This window comes from Ptychodera flava, chromosome 20 (assembly GCF_041260155.1).
Source record: "Ptychodera flava strain L36383 chromosome 20, AS_Pfla_20210202, whole genome shotgun sequence".
NCBI lineage: Eukaryota > Metazoa > Hemichordata > Enteropneusta > Ptychoderidae > Ptychodera > Ptychodera flava.
Window position 1 is genome coordinate 18,978,881 of NC_091947.1, and position 15,734 is coordinate 18,994,614.

A 15,734-nucleotide genomic window follows, 5' to 3' on the forward strand; every position below is an offset into this window, starting at 1 on the left:
TGAAGTTGACCGCTTTTCCACTTTCAATAGGCAGATAAAATATATGATTGAAGCTCAGTAAATTACTACCCAAGTCTTCTTTAGGAATGCTCTGACATAAAAACATATTGTTTTGTCCTGTCTGATGGGACACTATACAGAAAATCAGGGTTTATGTTTCTTTTGTTAAAAAATTTACAACATGCTAGGGGGACCTGTGGATCATTAAAATATGCGCATGACAAACAGAACTCCTTTGGTTTTAAGGCGGGAAGTGTATATAGCTTTGTTTTGACTATCGATGACAACCATACTGAATGGTAAAGCCATGATAACTGCATGAACGTGATACCTACCCATTTAGATTTTGTTTTGAATGTTTGTCGACAAAAGATCTCAAAAAAACTATATCATCATGACGGTTGCGGTTCAAATCATAATTTACTGTCTGATTTTCGCACTTCAAAATTACGTTTCAGGGAAGAAGTTCGAGGTGAAACACATGAAGTTTCATATGCCATCCGCATGTTGATAATTATCCTTAGTCCCTATAGAGTACTGCAATTATTTTACAGATTTAATTATGATTAAAAACAATAAGTTGGGAGTCTACAATGCAGCATTGTCTGTTTGGCCATTCATTTACGAATGTGTGTATAGTTTTCTACATCACAGTTACAAAAATGGGATTACCATGGCGATAGTAAAAAATATGAATGAACAAAAACTCGGAGCTGGTCAACTGTAACACGAAAATCTCTGAAAAGTGGATAAAAATGGAGTCAATACTTCAAAACAGACCTCTTTCACACCCCTGCAATCTCTAAAAATGGTTGCCACCAATTACATCATTGAATACATTTTGGAGATACAGCACTCTAGTAAAGGGGACAATGATATTTCCACACCAAAACGCTGACATGTTAACTTACAACGGCTTTTACTGATGTTAGCAAGGAACTTTAAATTCAAATGCAACCTCAGAAATTTAAAATCAACTTCATATCTCTGTCACAGCTTAAAATGAGACCACCACTATTGCTCAACCAAAAAATCAAGACATCGTTGTCGGACAGGAAAAGTGTAAAATGACAAACACAAAACTTCTTCTGATGTTATTGATGTATATTGAAAATCCAACATCAATGGACAAAACCTGGCATTATAATACTAGTATGTACACATATGTAACTGTATGTTTTGTCATCCTAAAGGACGACCCTCCATGAGTATCAAAAAAGTTGGTATTATTTGAAGACATTTTCATTCCATCATACGCACAGTTATGAAATCTTGACTTAACAGTGACTCACTGTTTATCAAATGTATACAGTGCAGAGTTTTCTTGTAAAAGGCACTGATAAATAACACTGGGTGAGACTGATCACCAACATTACCCAGGCGAAAGTGTCGGTGGTCTAACATGAACTACCATGTTAGTTCATGGTCATATGACCATTGTCAACCTTGGTAGTTTATGGTCGACCATGTTTGTTAAATGGCACAAATTACCATGGTTGTCCATGGTCACCATTGTCAACCACGGTAAACCAAGGTAGTTAACCATGGTTATACATGTACATGGTTGACCATGGGCATCAAACGTGGTTGACCATGTTATTAACCTTGGTCAACCATGATCACCGACCAATGGTATTTGATGGTTTTTGAAACAAAACCTTGGGTGGAAAATTGTCAGAACGAAAAAAATCTGGTATAAACCTCACCAAAACTCTGCAAAACACCAGTGATCCCTGACTGGTGTCATTATAACTTGACAGACTCGCTTAAGGATCAGCAAACTTAGCCTCCAAGTGAGTTTTTTCCCATCATATGACTGTTTTGTGATCATCTCTTTGTCACATGAACTCCCTCTTGATCACTCGTAAACTACCTTGTCAACGATCACAATTAAAGATTAGGTTCAAGCACAGTTTAACATAGAACTACCAAGTTAGTAACATGCATGGGTCATGAAAACACTGCGCCTAGTACATCGTATTTTGTCAAATTGTGATGCTGTTAACTTTCCTTCCTATTTATGTCTAACCAATTGGAAAGTTAAAATGAAATGCGCTGAATCAGGCTGCCATGTTGAGTACTGTATCCTGATGTGAGGGTCCTCTAATTTTTGACACAAAACCGTAATCAAGTAACTCTGGTAAAACTCAGATGTCTGACTTTGCCTAAGCCTTGAAGAATCAATGAAGACACATCGACTATCTATTTCATATCTGCAACCTTCATTTCGTTATTTTCATACTTCACATTCTCATGATAGCCGCCACTTGCATACAAAGCATTCCTGCAAACCTGACTATAATTAAACATCTAACTCTGTGCGTTCATTTCATTAAATTTGCATATGCCTGTACTACTTTAATAACATAGACATGATGGCTTGGACTTTTTTTACTCTGTAAACTGTATTCTGACCTTAGATTGTATACTTGAAACTATAAAAACTCCAACATGTAATGTTTGCTGTCTTTCCAAATGCAGGCACACTGGGACATCAGTGTGTAGTCAGGGTCACATGTTAGTCACATGACTAGTGAGACATCATGAGGGCATATGTTGGTCACATGACTAGCAGTGCTAGTAAAGGCATTGCTATGTAAAATACTAAAAGCAGCATATCAAAGTCACATGATTTTATATTACAATTAATTGCTCTTGAAGTAATCAATTAAACGTCCTTCAAGCAATTTTGCTCCTTTTCACATCAAAATTTCAAACGAAAGATAATTCATACACACAGTCAATATGCAATGCAATATGCTTATTGTATGTGTTAAAAATATTACTTATTTCCATGACGATATTGCAGTAACAAAGTTCTGCAACCTTACATTTTTCAATGTTCAGCTTTAAGTCTTAAACTTAAAAAAAAATTCCATTGGTTTAAAGCAGCAAGTTCAGATTCCATAAGCTCCAGCGGTTGGCTCTCAGATTCCACCGAATATATTGGTTAGCACAGGCTCATAGAGTCCTTTAAAAAGATTTCCATTAAAACACCACGGTCAGCAGGGCAACTGCAACATATCTTGTCTTTTCATATTCCACAGATGAAATGAAACTTGCAACTATATCACATTATAGTATTGTCTCTATCCTTGAGCTCCAAATGCACTGTGTTGGCACTGCAGGTTGCGTATCTAGTTGCTGGCTGCGTAACATTCCAAAAACTGGTAGTGCCGGTGAGACCGTTCATGATAAGCAGAAATAATATTATGCATCCGCGAGTTTTTCAAGAAGGGTTCCACTCTGGTACTCCTAAAGTGTTGATGTCTGCAATATGACAAGATTTCAAAACAAATAACAAAAAGAAAAAGGAATGAGCGATGAAGTTTGAGAAAACTTAAAATAGACCTCCTGAAGTTGACCCCACGTGAAGTGAATCGCCTGTAGTTGACCCCCACCGTCACCGAAACTGCACACAAAGAGATTACAAAAGTACACCAACCCAGGTAAACATGCCAGTTGTGATGAGAAAAGAGAAAAATCAGCACACAGATAGACTCAACATCATATGAATTCCCTTGACACAGAAAAATAGAACCATCAGGCTACATTCCTGAAAGAAAGTTGAAATGTTAGTTATAGCATGTAACAACACAAATATAATTATCTTTTTTGACACACACACAAAGAAAATGTGTTAGTTTTAGGGTAATTTTAAATTCAATGTTTGGCGACTACGGGACGATTTTGATTTGTACATACAAAACACTTGGTTTATGGTAAAGGAAATGATAATAAAGTCATGGTTTTAGGTTACATATTGTGTGATATCCTGATAGTCTGGTCTGGTCTAGTAAAATGATAAAGTTGCTGAATAATTCAATATCAGAAAGTAAGACACTATATACAAGTTGCTATGGAAACAGGTATAAAGAAGAGAAATGTAGGGTAAGTTATAGCACCAGAACAACATTGGTAGTTTAACACTGCAAATCATACTCCGTCTATACAGTGGCTTGTTTCTCAGGCAAATCAGCCTTGAGATAGCCAAAAGTCGGCAATCGTACAGGGTGGGGACAATATTTGACAATGAAACACATGACATTTCAAAATGAAAATCATCCATTTTATGGTGGAGCGTAGAATTTAAGTGAGAACATGTCCTTTCAAGTGCAATTACTTTCTGTTTTAAGCCAATTCAGACAACTTGCTCATCTTGCATTCCATTTTCCATGGATGGTTTTCTAAGAATCATAAATCCGTTGGTAACTTCAAAGTCATTTAGTAGGATATCTAGATAAAATTTACAAACTTGAAAGTGAAATAAGTTTAAACCCCCCTTCCAAACCCACCAACCCCCAACCCTCCACCCCAAACCTAATGATTGGTCGGGCTTCATCAAACTTCATGTACACTTTCAAACGTCACTTGGTAATCCCTGTCTAAATCTTTATAACATTTATCAGGCACTTGGAACAATGGTACAAAGACCATGTTCTTTATTATGATAATGATAATAATAATAATAATCAAGAATATAAGAATAGGAAGTCAAATTAGATTTCCTTAGTTTCTGCAAGGCATAGTCAATGGTCCAATTTTTTAGTTTAAAAAAGAAAGCACACATATAAGATACAGCGATGTTTTACAACAAATATTGAGGCTTGGACTAATACTCTTGATTTGTCTGATTAAGATCATATGATTTACAGACAAAGTACTTAATATGTGATGTGCATACTCCTTTCAATAAAGCAAGATTGTAATCTGTGCATATCAGATTAATCAATCAAATTTCAGATGTGTTCATATGATGATGATTGCAATGGTGATGGAATGGGAAAAAATCTCTGGAAGTGGAAAAGCGGAAAGATACCAGAACTCTGGGAATCAAAGTTCATAATCCAAGGTTGGCTGTAGTGTGGAATAAATGAAACTTTGTTGCACTGGAATGAAATCCCTCACAGAAAAACTTCAAGGTGTCTGAAAATACCAACATTTTACTGAAAAAAAAGGAGTCATGAAATAAATATGCCATACCCTCATACAGTTAGTTTGTACAATTTAGTTCATATTAGTAAAACACCCATCCTTAGTACCCCTATCACCCCTACCACCAATGCTGTAGCCCAAACGTAGTCCAATGGTTTTCCTGCATTTGAATGGGGCATACCATTGGCAAGTAGGGGTGAACAGGTTAAGAGCAAAGAACACATTCAATGCAGCTTGCAGCAAGCACTCCACATGCACACAAATCATTTCGAGACCTCCCTTCGCAGCCACCGGTTTGCAAAATGCAACAAATGAAAAGGATTATGGGTAGGAGAAAATGCAAAAAAGGTGTGACGTCATGACATTAGTAATGTTAAACATTTCTTTGTGTTAAATTTACAAGAACACGTGAGCTTTTCCTTTTAGCTTATCATCTGTTTGTTTGTTTTTTTATTTTTCCATTCTTGTGCATTACCTTGATGAAGGGTGAGGGAATACAGCAACCGCTAGCATCTGGCATATTACTACACGTATGAAACCTTCAAATAGAAAGATTTGTCAACAAAAAAAAAGAAAGAGAGAAAGAGAGACGTGTCAGGAATGGTCACAAATGGTCAACACAAAAATGGAGAGAAAAAAACTGGATCACGGTGAGGAGCAAAATGGAATATTATGGGATTGACAATGCATGGATGAAAACACTGACCAAGCATGACAAGTTTGCACGAATCTATGCTAGCATTTAATTTTAATTGTTTTATTTCTCGTTAACAATGTTACCTGGGAGATGCTGCATGCTGGGGGAAAAAATTATGTATGTGAGGTGATTGATTATTACCTTTTGACACTGTTCTGATAAACTTCTATGAACTGAAATGATGGTGCCTGATAAACTGCAACGCATTGATGAAAGGATGGTGGCAGCAGTTATATTTGAAGTACAAGCAGACACATGATACATTTGAGAATGTCAATGTATCACAATTTTTTTTTTAAATCCAGAAGATTTCTGTATCCAAACAAATGTCTAGACAAATATAACAGTCAATATGTCCTCCTAGCCAATTATACATGACACTCAGACTGACTCATCATAATTCTCTCCATCTGATGAAAATTTTACACATTACAATTGTACTGGTATCAGCCAATCCTTGGAAATTTCAAAAAAATACCGCAATTATACGGTGTGTCGCTCAAATTTGATCAGAATTGGTACATACCAAAGATCAACAATAAGTCTTATTTCTATCTCTGTTCAGTGCAGGAAAATTATACGTTGATGTTATGACAATTTCTGCACAGTACAACCAGAAAAACAACAAGAAATATTTAAACCAGAAAATTAAGAATGACAAAAGTAAATTAGGTCTGAAACTTTAGGTACTGATCGAAGGTCAACTTTAGCAACATGCATAGCAGAGAATCTTTCAACCATGGATGTACAAAAATAGACATCCATGTGGTTTCAGCATATCTGTTAATATGTCACAGTTCATAAACAATGACAGGAAATGATCAATTAGCTGTTTCAGTTACTGCTACCACTCCCAAACATAATAGGTACCCTGCATACAAATAGGTTTAAGGTCAAAATCCTCTTATTCAGATGTGTGGGCTGATTCAGTTCACTGCCACCACTCCTGCACACTTTCAGGATTTCCCTTTTTCTTACCTCATTTGCACATTTTTGACACTGATGTGTTCATTTGAACAAATTCACATCTCAACCCCTACATCTACCTGTACACCAAATACTGAGACGGTAGCTTTGGCGGTATGGGAGCCTTTGTGTGTGACGGACATACATCCGCACATACCCACAAATATACAGACATGCAAATCAGATGCAAATGAACTGATTCAGCTTATAAGATAACCTCACATTGGTATACCAAATGTGAGCTAAAAAAATTCCTAAATTGATTCAAAGAGTTCAGAAATATTGCACGTTCAAGGGCACACTGTGGTATCCATGGTGACAAATGCCAAAACAGGAGCTCAGGTTTGTATTGAGTCACAACTGCTCAATTTCTACACCTATATAAAGGCAGTCACCAAAAATTAAGAATTTGATACGGAGATAGATGGTGATGTTTTCCACATTTTAAAAACTATTTGCTGTTCTCATTTCTTGGTTACTTCTTGGGTATATGTCATCTCTGCATGAGTTTTAAATCAGATCATGCTGTGATCCAGGTTGACGTTGATGAAATTTTGGTCTAGGGAATTCAACCTAGGGAAGCAATTTACTAGGCAGACATTATAGACACCCCTGATGAGCAATTCTGTGTTCTCATTCTTAGGATCACACATTTACTCTTATCACATAATTGAACTTTAAACTCTGAATATTGGGTAAAAAATGCCAACAAACTACAGTGAAAACAATGACGGCAATTTAAACCTAAATGTCTTTGAATTGAAACCATCCTGCTTTTGATGAATTAGCACTCTTGACACGGAAATGGACCTCTTCCTTTACAATCTTAATGACACTATGCCTAATGGAGATGCTAAACTAAAATGTCTTATGTAGGGGAATGTTTCCTCTGACTAAAAGGGTTTATTCCGTACAGGATATGCATGTGTGAATTTAGAAAGAATATCAATAACGATATGTCAGCGTGACATCTAAATGTCTAAAATGACCAGCTACAGAAGTATTTTTCACTTCCCGATGCCTGGAAAATTGTGATGTAGTACTAGAGTGTAAAGCCAGAATTATCCATGTTGTGGTTTGATCAGAAGACCCGGAAACTGATAAGGCTATTGTCTGTACCAAGCAGAGACAAAGAGGTCACATGATGTCCTGATTTTTTTTTTGGTGTCTGTGAAATCAATACATGTTATCTGGTACAGGAACTTGACTGTACCAGGAAACAGAGTTTACCGTTAGCAAAGCTACGATGTCGGAAGTCACCGCATCACTATGAAGTCATACTCATTATTGTTTTGTGTGGAGGTGTAGAGATTTCTTATGCACACAGATTAGAATATAATTTGATCACGCATCATTCTGGCAAGATGCCAAGTGCAGAGGGCTTGTCTTGCACTGGTATTCTCATTGTTGAATGATGAACAAACATATTCATTCCAAGCTGAAATTTGCAAGCCTTTGGATAAAAACTCCCTTCAGATGGGATTTGCAAAGGAGCACTCCAGTATAACTGACAAGTAGAAAACAGTGTAATTCATCTTTTGTTTGAGTAAACTTCAACATTGTTCCCTGCAAATCTAGAAATGACTACTGTTCCATGTAATTTTATTTATGACGTTCCCTAGAAAGTGGAAGATTAACAAGAAAAACTATCTCCTGTTACTATATATTTTTCATTTTGTCTCTAGTAAGGCCAAAAAAAATAATAGGTTTGTTTCTGGTCATTGACATGTGGCCAAAATGATGCGGCGACGTGATTTCTTTCAATTTTTTTATTTTTGGTGAAATTTGATACGTTTTTCCCTTTTTTCCACAGGGGCAAATGAAAAACAGGAAAAAAAAGAGTTGACGCACACACTTTGAAGTGATACGGGCGGTGACCGGAAACAAATCAATTTTTTTTGGCCTAATATTGAATAATTTACCCATCTAGGCTTTTCTGAGACACTTGAAAATAGAACATGAAAATATCAGAAATGAAGCTTAGAGTAAGCATCATTGCTAATAAAATAAAAACATTCTATTAATAATAGTAGGCATATGAATTTTTTCTTGTTGTCATGAGATTTCTGTGCTAAGTTGCAGTGTGAATCTTGAAGGAATGGATACATCGTGAACTGATTTGGGTTGGTGAAATTCATGCACTTTGTGTGGTGACAACACAGCATGGCTTAAAGCAAGTTATGTCACATATCGGTCACATTTTTTAAACATTTTTTAAAGTTAGGATCAAACAGAGTCTGATTTGGTCCTTGATGATTCTATATCTGATGCTGGGACTCACCCTTGTGTTGGTTGCTGAACTTGCTCTCCTTGCCATGATTGCACCGCAGATTGACGAAATCCAACTCTGCATTTCTTCAGGGCTGTCCGCCTACAAAAAACAATAATGATCGAGAAAATAAGAAATTTAAAATCCAATGCATATCATAAAGTAGCTCAGAGACTATTATTTGGTGAATACAAGCTCCAGTCTCATCACATAACAGCATGAACTATGGTGACTACTGGGTCAGCTTTCCTAAATGATGGAATTACAATCAGCAAAGTTGAAAATACTGTAATTTTTCTGGATATGGATTTTTTTATATTTCTCTTTCGCAACTGTTTACAAAGTTCATGATTATCAATGGAGGTTAATGTTGGGCTAATGTGCAGCATTTCAGAAGCTATTATCCAACTGGTTGGCTGATCTTACCGATATCATTGAATCATACACAACAGATTCCCTAAGTTGCTGTGAATAAGCAAAAATTGACCAATCTGATGTAACCCTCCGAGCCAGCTGCACATCAGCAGGAACGTTTCAGTCCAGGAAATTTAGCAAATAAAGCCCCCCAAAAATGCTGAATAAGCATTATTTCATCAATGGTTTTTCATTTGGCGAGAACTAAAAAGGATGGCTTAATGAAATATTTCACAATAAAACTATGCTTATTATCTCTGTTTAATTCTATCGAAAGAGATAAGGCCAGTGGTCCACCTGTGATCCGCCTGTCCTTGACCCTTACATGACCTCACATCCTGGTATTTTTATGGTAACCAGTATCTCCTAATTCAAAATTTTGAGGCAAGAACAGTTGTGAGTCTGAGAAAAAAACCAGGATGGTAAGGTCAAATAGGGGTCATGAGATAGGCCAACTGACAGACTTTGTTGGTATAGAGGACAATGCAGTCACTTCACTACTCACCTGGATATAGAATGTCCTGTTTACTGTCACCAATTCAAATAAATTATCTCTCAGGAGTGTCGTCCTATAACAACAAAAATACACTCAATTTTTAAAAAAACAACTTAAAAATTCCGATGATCATGAAATCAAAACAACATTGCATATACATTTATATTATGGTACATTTTACAAAACACATGGATATTTAGACTCTCAAACTTTTACAACATTCTTTTGACCTACCACTTGTGGGGGCTCTTTTTGAAGTTTACAGAGTCAATAAAGTTAGTTTTGTGAAAATCTGGAATTTCATTTGCCCTATAGTGATAACATAGGGATGGCGGCCATTTTGAATTTCAAATGTCGGTAAATATTGGGTAATTTGTTTCTCCGGTACCAAAATTTGTGCAGTGGCCCATGATTTTTATTCTTGATTATGAAAGAGAATGGTTGAAAGTTTGCTTGAGAAAAGTTCGAGCAAAAGTTTAAGTCCTTCACTTTCAAGGCACAAACTACCTCAATAGCGATACTAAGCAAGGTATTTTTTGACTGAAATAACTAGTTTCCATGCCATATCTTGTAAATGGTAGCAACAATGTAAAGGGTATTGCCCCTGGTCTGACCTGTAGCTGACCCTGAACTGATAGGATGAGAAACTTATGAAATTCCACTCCGCTGTCGATCCAAAGTTCAAAGGTCATGATACAAGTCACACGGGAAGTTCCTCTTTTTTTGTACCTTACTTCACACATTGATTGCAGCAAAGGGACAAAAGTTTTCAATTCTGCAGTGGCAATAAAATGGGACAGCTTTGTGTTCGAATGGAAAGGATGAGACACACATTAAGGAAGCAGAACTGAAAGGGTGGATGGACATTTTCAGAGATTTCCATGACCTACATAACTGCATGAAACGACACCGAAGACTCCGACACTGTAAAATGCAAACGATGAACTTACATATTCTAGAGTTTCCAAACATATTACAACTCAACACAGCATTGCTGATAGCTGATTATCCATGTCAGATATTGAAAATGATACAGCATTTAGCATGAAATACGCCCCCCCCCCCCCACACACACACACATATAATCATATCATACATTTACCATCAAGAACAATGTAATATTCTGTGCACTCAAAAGGCAATACACAATGCCCATTCCATAATTTTTGAGCATTCCAGGTACCCAGTCGCATTCCATGCTGGCATTTCAAATCACCAGAAAAATTGTGCTGGTTTTGTATGAAACACGCCACTGCACAGCTTGCTTGTCCAGTTTGCAATTTTACACTCTCTGAAAACACCGTATGGAACACCTTTTTTTTTATTTGACTGCATTCATATTTTGCAGTATGCAATGAGACAACAGACCACACATAGCCCTCTGATGCATGCTGGGAGATAGACTGGGCTGATGTCCTTGTTCTTAAAAACCTCGCATTCTAGAATGTACACCTACCCTTGTGAAGATTCTCGACAGTCAAATATGTCTCTCATATGTATTGTCCTTATGGGATCTTTATCCTGAAAGTAAACAAAGAAATTTACATTTTTTTCAGTTTTTTTTCTTTTCATTTCCACTCAGACTGATCAACATATAATTCCACCTGATAAAGTCATTGTTATTATGGATCTGACGCACTGCAGAGACATAAACAAGCACAATAATGTCTTGAAGATTGTCTCGTCAAGGCATACCTCAACTTACACTGCTATAAGGTGAAAAAAAGATGGGGGCAAATGAATACATTGATGAACTGGTACTCTTGATTTCTGTACATTTTCGGGGATGTGGAAATTCAAAATAAATATAACTAATCAAATGAGGAACTTCTGTTATTGACAAATCTAATCCCTAATTCAACATTCATTCAAAATTAACAAAAAGTTCAACGGACTCTGCTTTGTTCTCCAGGGTGTAACAGTCACGATGGCATCCTAGCGATGACCTCGAAATGTCAGTTATTTCAGAAATGCAAGCAATGCGAAATAAGGCCACAGATACGGTGTTCATTTCAAAAGCTGAGACAATGACCACTTAAGTTGCAGTTCAAACTGTTGGAAATCGAAGGTATCAGATAAAAATCACTTACATGTTCAGCTTTGTAGTAGGAAAGCCCATTATCGTCTAGTACAAAATACCTTCGTTTCCATGACTTCATCTTGTTGAATAAAAAAAACAGTGATATGATGAATGATGAGGACTGAAGGAGACTAAAATAATATTATTCAGACTAATGCATATTCATGAGGTGAATTTTCTCAAAGTAAATGATTTCAGCTATTTATTTGCTTTTCTACCATTATGTTGAATTAGCAAACTGAATTTATTTGACAATCTGTTCAATTTGCGATGAACTTTCAAATTCAAACCACTTTCTAGGATTTCCTGTTGATGTGACAAGGTATCTCTTCGGTGACCATCAACACCTTGAATATGGAAGTTTATTACTGATATTTTTGAAGTAACACAATTATACTAATTAGTGATAATTGATTGATGGGAAATTGTTTTCAGAAAAATATGACAAATTCAATTTCCTGCCGATACCAATACATCATACATCTTCAATAAAAATTCCACAAGTAAAAAACAAAGACATGGGTTGTTTTTTATAGCTGTACAACTCTAAACCTGTCTTGATTTCAGTTTCATTTCAATTCTGAGGTTTTTACATAATCTGGTCTATAGAGTGCTGCCAGTGTTTTTTTGGTACCCTATTAAAACATCTGGATGGTATTGATACCGAAACACCGGAGACACCAAAGACCAAACATATAATCTATCACTTTTACTACCTTGTTTACAGCCAAGTTAATTTCTGCTGTTTTTTTTCCAGTAATTTTATTATGCTAGTAAAACAATACACTTTCTCTATTGAACTCCAAACATCATTTTAAAATACCTCCAGTTCAACACCCCATATACAAGTCACATCTGATGTTAGTGTCTGCAACTATAAGTTTAGACCATTCAAGAGTTCATTTGTCAACAATAACATCACAAGGTGTTCATAACACATTGTGTTGCAATCAATAATACTTGGTATCCCAACATGGTCTGGTGAGTACAATGAAGAAATGTACATGTACAAAACAATGAAAAATATTACCTAAAGGTACAACTATTGTCTCTTCAAAAATTCAACAATTTTCAAATCAAAAATATTTTTGTACAGAGCAGTTACTTTTATTATTACTCTATTGATATTTTGTTTTCGTAAGATTTTTTCATTGCAGTCAAAAGAAACATATAATTATCTGTACATTTTGCTGCAGATTAAGGGGTTTAAAGTTCAATATTTTGCCACAAAGCATCTGGGCCATGAATTATCAATCATCTTTCAAATTTCTTTGGATGCCTTTCAAGCATATCTTTAAGTTTGGTTTAAATTACTTATTCATGTAAAAAAATTGACCAAGTTGATACGTGCTACATCTGATGGCTGTTTTATCAGAAAATGGTTTTATTTGAAGGCTTTCGTATGATGACTATTAAAAGTGTGTTTTACTTGCAAGGCGAGAAAAAACAAAATGTGTACTGTGAATAATGTGCCACTGCACACTGACACTCACTTAATTTGTGTCTGAAGAGTATTGCTGTTCAGAATTTCTATTCAGATGACATCTCATTAGGAACTGCTTGTCTGGTTTTTAGGTCACATATTCACACATGTGAGCTAATGTCTGTGTTGTCTGTCTGTCTGTTGGCACGTTATCTCAAGAATAGCTTATTGGATCAGAATCAAATATGGTATATTTGGAGGGTGTGGCTTGCATATTTTATGCTTATTTACATAATTAATGATTGTTTTTATTGTAATATAATTTTGTATTGTAATGATTGTGTAATATATCAGAATGTCTTCCTCACAACCGAGAATATCAAAACCAGAAACACTTACCACAGCACCTTGTTTGACACAGAAACCTTCCTTGATTGGAATGAACCCCTTGTGGTGTCTCCTCTTGGAGAGAGTCGGCGAGAGTCTCGGCGGCAGAGAGTGACACTGAGTGTCAACATCACTGCTGTCACTGTCACTGTCACCCATCTGTAACACACACAGAATCAGCTGAGTTTAACCTGTTCATGTCGTCTCCCCTCCCTCCCCCCCCCTTCCCATGTAAACAGATTCTGACTCACAATAAAGCAATGGATTTGGGCAAACCATGGCGGTGAAAGGGTTAAAGGGCATAGGTCATCACTCATGCATAAGGAGGCCTTGTGGGGCTGGTTCAGGTGCCAGACTCATTATCAGAGGACGGTGAGTTTGACACCCATAGTGGACTCACTGTCAGGGGATGGTGTGTTCAACACTTCAGCACACTGTTGTGCCTTTGAGCAAGGCACTTTACTCGTCATTCGCTGCTTATTTACACCATGGTTAGCATGAACCCCACCCTGTAATAGGGCATTGAATAAATTGTGATATCAGAATAAAGATTAGAATAAAAATAGAATAATGACATGTGCCAGTTTTTCCATTTACAATAATAAGTTCATGCCCATGCAGCAGTTCAATTTAAGGTCAGAGTGATGGCAGCTTTGCTCTGACAGGAATAAATGTTACCCTGCCTACCTTTTATGAAAATGTAAAATAATTAAACTCCTGCAAAGGTAAGTGAATTTGCAGTGTTTTTGCTAAAGATTGCGGAACACAGGTAAATGATTTGGAACCCCCACCCCTGTTACATTGCTGCTGTCACTAGATCAAAGTGCATTGACATATCATGGGAACCCTGATGAAATGACTGGTAATATTTACCTGCTCACTGCCCTTGACAAAGACAGTGGTTTGTGTCTAAAAACCATAGTTATTATAAGATGCATGCGTTTATATAAGTTGACTCTTTTCTCACTCTGACTGAGTCAGTTCCTTTCACTCAGATCAAAAGGGAAGCTGTTTGTAGTTCTTGGCTTGGTTTAACACTACATCACTCAATGGCATTGCAAATGAGTATTTAAGAAAGCATATCTTTCAATACACACGACTAAGTATAAACTTTTTGAAATGAAATATCAACACTGGAGCATACAAATGGTTCTATAAGACTCACATCTCAGGCATATGCTACACTACGTGATGCCTTTTAACCTGTCCACCCCTGATTCCCTGATGACAGGCCCACAATCACCATCGATAAACATGGGTTTGGGCAAAACCATGGTGGTGAAAGGGTTAAATATAATCAGAGGCCTGTAGGCTTTCACCCTCCTGTCACTGACCACAATGTGACATGATTGAGATGGATCAAGCAGAGAAAGAAATAACTCTATGCCTGGCTGGTTTCATTTTAATCTCTGATACTGTTCATTCAACTCCAGGTTTCTGCAACTTACATGTTGATTTCCCCCTCTCCCGTCCATTGTACAATTGCTATTGGAATCACACATACCGGTAGTGTGATGAAATATTGAAAATTTGTATGGATTATTTTGAAAAGAAGAGAAATCATGTCACTGTGATGTACAATAAAAAATAATGGAATCTTCAATAAACAGGAAATGCTATAGCAACACAGCTTACGTGAATGGGCGTCTGTACAACAACTCCTCCGACCACTTCTGTTCTGTAACTGATTTTTTTCTCTTTCCCCATGGAGGTGGTACTCTTGACACTTCCGCGCATGTCAAAGTCTGAGTCAACAACCAAATCATGTGGTGAGTTTGGCTGAGGAAGGAAGGAAAAAATCTTAAATTTAAATGATGGAATACAAGTTTTTTGGAACAGTTTTGCCCCAGCTCACTCTCACCGAATAAATTAGCGTGCCCAAACCTGAAGCTTTGATTTTCAGAGAACAGGATTCTATGAATGCAATGAAATATCACAGCCTGATCTCATCTGCATGAATGTCTCTGATTTTTTTCAGGGACATTTATGCAAATTGGTTGAGCACATCAACCAATCAGAATACAGGGCCATCATCTGACCTTTGCTGACCTGGATTGTGCAGTTTTT

At 36.7% G+C, this 15,734-nt stretch overlaps 1 protein-coding gene across 6 annotated transcripts in view; it reads right to left on the bottom strand.

Annotated features, from left to right (window-relative positions):
* Window positions 1–902: 902 nt before the first annotated feature.
* LOC139120226 (pleckstrin homology domain-containing family A member 1-like) overlaps window positions 903–15,734 on the bottom strand; it is a 28,930-nt gene continuing 14,098 nt past the window's right edge. For 3 of the 6 annotated variants that reach the window (XM_070684437.1, XM_070684440.1, XM_070684442.1), the window contains 8 exons: window positions 15,303–15,446; window positions 13,680–13,826; window positions 11,868–11,936; window positions 11,234–11,298; window positions 9,787–9,850; window positions 8,880–8,969; window positions 5,411–5,474; window positions 903–3,270 (listed from right to left, as the gene is read on the bottom strand). In XM_070684437.1, the coding sequence (XP_070540538.1) occupies window positions 5,460–5,474; window positions 8,880–8,969; window positions 9,787–9,850; window positions 11,234–11,298; window positions 11,868–11,936; window positions 13,680–13,826; window positions 15,303–15,446 (594 nt within the window). In that variant the 3' untranslated portion in view covers window positions 903–3,270; window positions 5,411–5,459. The remainder of the gene's footprint in view (window positions 3,271–5,410; window positions 5,475–8,879; window positions 8,970–9,786; window positions 9,851–11,233; window positions 11,299–11,867; window positions 11,937–13,679; window positions 13,827–15,302; window positions 15,447–15,734) is intronic. The other 3 variants (XM_070684438.1, XM_070684441.1, XM_070684443.1) reach the window with 1 other exon arrangement.